The sequence below is a fragment of the Lactuca saligna genome, chromosome 2 (genome assembly GCF_052625555.1).
Source record: "Lactuca saligna cultivar CGN05327 chromosome 2, ASM5262555v1, whole genome shotgun sequence".
In the NCBI taxonomy this organism is placed as follows: Eukaryota; Viridiplantae; Streptophyta; class Magnoliopsida; order Asterales; family Asteraceae; genus Lactuca; species Lactuca saligna.
Window position 1 is genome coordinate 166,401,662 of NC_136418.1, and position 5,165 is coordinate 166,406,826.

The following is a 5,165-nucleotide window of genomic DNA, read 5'->3' on the forward strand; positions in this document are numbered from 1 at the left end:
TCGACGAGTTGAGCCTTCAACTCGTCGAGTCCAAGGGTAGAATTATAAAATTGACTTAATTAAATGCATACCTAGAACTGGGTGTTACATGAAATTACTAAGAAAATCAAATTAAACGGTACATTATTTAAACCATAATATTATGTAATATAATATTAAAAGTACAATGCTATAATATAAAATAAACAAAAGTATGATGTTATAATTGACAAAAGTATGATACTTTAATTAATTATAATATCATACTTTTGTTTATTTTCTATTATAACATCGTACTTTTAATATTATATTAAATATTATTATGGTTTAAATAATATATTTTTTAATTTATTTTTCTTATTAAAATACGTTGAATCATTGATTTTAAGTTTAAACATTTTCTTTATAATTATCAAAAGCCCAGAAATATCTGTCCGAAATTGATTTAGAAATTAATTTCGGGTTATCTCCGTTTTAGGATTGCTTTTTAAATATTTTATCTTATTTAGGATGTGAATTTGTACAACATGATTGTTTGTTTGAGAAAAAATTGGTTGTCATTTCCTTTTTGATTTTATGTAACGGTGTTAATTATATATTTTACGCTATTTATGTGTTGGAAAGATCGAACCACACTTAGAAGCTCAACTTTTATTATCATTGGTTGTATAATAATATATACTACAATCTAATAATCAATATAAAACAACATAAAACAAACATAATGTTTTTTTTATGTAAATGAAAAAAAAAATGTTCATTTTTGTCGGTCTATTAAATAGATAAACGTAAAAGAACTTTATGTTAAATGATTCATGAATGGTTTATTGAGTACTCAGTTGGTTTACGATCAAAAATTATTATATTATTTTTTTCATGAACTTAAAAGCTGTTTGATATGCTTGTTACTAAGTTTGGTAAAACCAAGTTAAATTCAGATTATTTGATATCTAATCATGTATCGACTCAATTGTAATTTATGTTGACTCAATTATGTATTGACATAACCGTATATGGCTTAATCAATAAATATCAAACTAGTCTTATTATAATTATTATCTATTACCGAATAGAAGTTATTTTATTTAAGTTTCATTCCATATATATTACTTATTTATTCAAATATGGCATGTTTAATTTATTTTTTTCTCAATTTTAATTTATTGATAACAACTTAATGTATGAGTATACCAGTATTTGTATACATAGAAAAAACTTAAAAAATATATTCCAAATTTATAAAGTATAACAGTTTTGACTTTTTGATACATTTGACCACATTGTTGATCAAGAGTCAAAATTGCGAGGGTCAAACTCCATCAACTGTTCACACCCGCCACCAATCATGCGGCAGAGGATCAACACCTCATCCGAAAGAACTGTAAAATAACACAAACACAAACTAATCCCAATCCAAATTCCTCAAAAATAGGGAAACAATATCAACCGAAATTATAAAATAAATTAAAATTTAAACCTTTTTTTTTCTCACACCATTCTGATGGAACCGGATGACCTTGGTCTAGGCTCCTATTATCACCACCACCACCACCACCCGCAGTCGCAGCCCCAGCCCCAGCCCCCACCGCAACCACAACGCCACCCGCACCAGCAACCATCACAACCTCCCACAACCATCACCAATGGAATGCTACAAAACACCAACACCGATCCCAGACCCTCTCAAATACTCTATGCTCACAATTCTGCCCCCTCCGCCGTCTCGTCTCCCTTAGAGACCGCCGTCCGGAGGAAGAGAGGGAGACCCAGAAAGTATGGAACGCCGGAGCAAGCCGCCGCTGCAAAGAGACTTTCCTCCTCGTCTTCTCCGTCCACCTCTGTTCCACCTTTGTCGCCGAGGAAAAAGGAATTATCTTTGGGTGTCGGCGGCTCCTCCGCTTCTACTTCTTTCAAGAAATCTTCTCTCGGTGGGTATCTCTTTAACTTCTGTAATTTATACCATTATGAATTAAATCCCATTGAATATGAGTTTAAAGGGTTTGTTGAGTATTCTTTTGTTATATTTGCTTTGTATATGAGCTATATGTCTCTATTCGTTGCTTCTTTCATGCATATGATGCATTGCTTATTGATTTGTGCTTGGAAGATCTCCAGATATTACTCCGAACTTTTAATGTGTTTTTTTTTTTTTTCAACAAACATGAATTTTTCCATTGTTGTTTGTTTCTTCGATTTAGTTGGAAAATCATCTACAAACTTAACTCCATTTTTGTCTCTGTTAATTTAGGGAACACTGGGCAAGGTTTTACACCTCATGTCATTACAGTGACTGCTGGAGAGGTATGAAATACGAAACTATAGTTCCCTTATAGTTTTTGTTGAAGGTGTTAAGTTTAAACAATGGCCCACTTTTTGCTTTTGTGATTCTTTGCAGGATATTGGCCAGAAAATTATGTCGTTTATGCAACAAAGCAAGCTAGAGATGTGTGTCCTCTCAGCATCTGGTTCGATTTCTAATGCATCTTTAAGCCAGCCAGCCACATCCGGGGGAAATATTGCTTATGAGGTAAACTAGTTTAAGCACTTTTATATCCACCATTTTTGTAGGGTTTAAAGTGTTCACATATTTTTGTCAACATCCAAATTGCCTAACTTTTTAAATTCATAAAGAATGCATCATCATGACCTTTTATAGCATGTTGTCTGCCGGTTATAATGGTATACTCATGGTTTTTATGCCGTCTCATGGCGGAGATATTGTCAAGGTGTGTTATAACGTTTTCATGACATTTTTTTTTTTTGATTTTTTCACATCATAAATGAAACCATTGAGTATTTGTTAACTTTTTGTTATTAAGTGTTCATATAACTCTTCTAAAAAACAAATATATTTTATATAAATTTATAATCATGCGATTTTTTTTATGTATATAAAATTGTCGTCTTAAGTCACATTTTAAAAAACGTCAACGTCATGTACGTAAAAGTTTGAGGTTTGACCTAGCTGTCACGTCACGCCTCATACCGTTTAGAACCTTAAATATAATTAATACAACAAGAATAACATAGGACCTATAATTTGTTGGACAAAATAAATCTAAACTGGCCAAATATGAACAACAAATAGTTAGTTGATAACAATAATAAAATGAAATCTACAGAAAAATTCCAAACTTTTGGGAAAAGTTTCAAAAAAATCCTATTTTTTTTTTAACAAAAAAATCCATTAGTTTGAGAAAATCATATAATCTATCATTTGCCGTTCAAATATAAAAAATGACTTTTTCGTTAATTTAGACAAATTGTTAAATAATCGGGATTTTTCTGTTAAAAAAAAAACTTTTAGAATTTTATTGAAAATTTTCCCAAAATTTTGAGACTTTTATGTGGATTTTCCCAATAATAAATTGTTAAAACATCGTAATTTATATAATCTACCAAATGCTCAAAAATTGTAATATGAATAATCTACCAAATTATAGCAGCTAAAATTATATATTGATATACAAATAATTATAAATAAGCTACTATTTATTGTATTTAACCTTAAATTGATGGATAAAAATAATATAAATTAAGGAATATATATATATATATATATATCATTAAATTATATATTAATAATCAACTATAGATTTTTTTTGTCCATTAAAGGTCTCTAAACTATTTTTTATCGTAACAATTCTATCACTTTGTCACATCGATAATGTTTTGTTTCTTTTTAACTTAATGGATTTAACATAGACACTGGGTTTTTTTATTTGATACCAGGGCCGTTTCGAGATCCTATCACTTTGTGGATCATATGTACGCACTGATTTTGGTGGTAGCACCGGTGGATTAAGTGTGTGTTTATCTAGTCAAGACGGGCATATTATAGGCGGCAGCATCGATGGGCCGCTCATAGCCGCAGGCCCGGTGCAGGTATTATTCATTTAAGTTCGGGTGTACTTCTTTCTGTGACATTTATTCTCATATTTTGATTGCTTTTTTCAGGTAATTGTTGGCACCTTTGCCATTGAGGGTAAGAAAGAAGCTACTACAATCATAAAAGGTGATGCTTCTACCAAGTTGCCACCACATAATATCGGGCCGCCACCGGTTCCGAACCTTGGCTTCCTATCGCCGCCAGAGTCTTCCGGAAGAAACGTGGTGGTTGGTGGCGGCGATGAGCAGCAAAGTATTGATGGGTACCAGTTCATGATTGCCAATAGGAGTTTGCCTGTAGGTGATTGGAGGAATAACAATGATTCAAGGAACACTGGTGGTTATGATTTCTCAGGTATATACCACCCTGCATTTTTGGGTTAATGAAACAGCACACAGTTGGAGTTTTTCTCGGTTATAGAACTATTTAGAAATCTTTTTTTGCAAAATAGGGCTGTTTAAATCTATTTGTAAATATAGGTTTGTTTGACAAAAAAAAAAAACATGTGGGTGCCAACTTGCATAACAATCTTTTTTAATATATTATTAAACGTTTTTTTTTTTTTTTTTTTTTTGAAAAAGCTTTTTATTTACACTTTCTTTCTTTATAAATTTATATTTTAAAGGGTGTTTGAGATTTGCTTACATAAACTACTTATTTAGTTAAATAGCTTATTCGATATTAAAATACAGTAAAAAACGGTTGCAAGAGCTTATGTGGTGCCGAAAAACAATTTATGTGATACCAAAACACAATAAGTGGATAAGTGAAAATGTAACAAACTTATCCGAAAATGATTATTTAAGTCAATAAACAAAAGTTATTTTGTGCAATATCCAAGCATTCAAATTCGTTTATGTTTTCACTTTTTTTTTTTCTACAGAACTTTTTAATACATTCAAATCAATAACCAAGATTTTATCTTCTAATTTTGCAACTCAATAATTTTAGATGGGTTTTTCATTACATAAAAAAAGGTGAATGTAAACCGTGGCCCCACGGCTCACGTGAACTTTTGGTTTTGCAGGAAGGGTAAACCATGGGGCGCATCAATCTCCAAAGAATGGAGATTATGATCGGTTCCAAGACTGAAGCTTTTGGGGGAGTATGGTTAGGGTTTAACCGGTTCTGGTTGGAAGTTGTACAGTTAACCCAAAAACATACTTGTTGAATATGTTTTGATGTGTACTTGTAGCAGTTTAGCATATGCTTTACTTGAACTTGTTTTGTTTTGTTTTGTTGGATTAACTAATGTACCTAAATCATGTTTAAAATATGCATTTTTTTTTTCTTCCTA

At 31.3% G+C, this 5,165-nt stretch overlaps 1 protein-coding gene across 1 annotated transcript; it reads left to right on the plus strand.

The window, feature by feature from the left end:
* The first annotated feature begins 1,395 nt into the window (after positions 1-1,395).
* LOC145032623 (AT-hook motif nuclear-localized protein 14-like) lies at positions 1,396-5,165 on the plus strand. The gene is made up of 6 exons (XM_078981499.1): positions 1,396-1,907; positions 2,228-2,280; positions 2,375-2,506; positions 3,712-3,864; positions 3,937-4,222; positions 4,896-5,165. The coding sequence occupies exons 1-6, from the start codon at positions 1,481-1,483 to the stop codon at positions 4,958-4,960; spliced, it is 1,116 nt and encodes a 371-aa protein (XP_078837625.1). The 5' UTR covers positions 1,396-1,480; the 3' UTR covers positions 4,961-5,165.

Bases quoted from the DNA above. Each gene is read 5' to 3' on its own strand.
- LOC145032623 (XM_078981499.1), top strand. From the start codon at position 1,481: ATGGAACCGGATGACCTTGGTCTAGGCTCCTATTATCACCACCACCAC. The intron at 1,908-2,227 runs GTGGGTATCTCT...CTGTTAATTTAG, and splicing joins TTTCAAGAAATCTTCTCTCG to GGAACACTGGGCAAGGTTTT. The intron at 2,281-2,374 runs GTATGAAATACG...GATTCTTTGCAG, and splicing joins TTACAGTGACTGCTGGAGAG to GATATTGGCCAGAAAATTAT.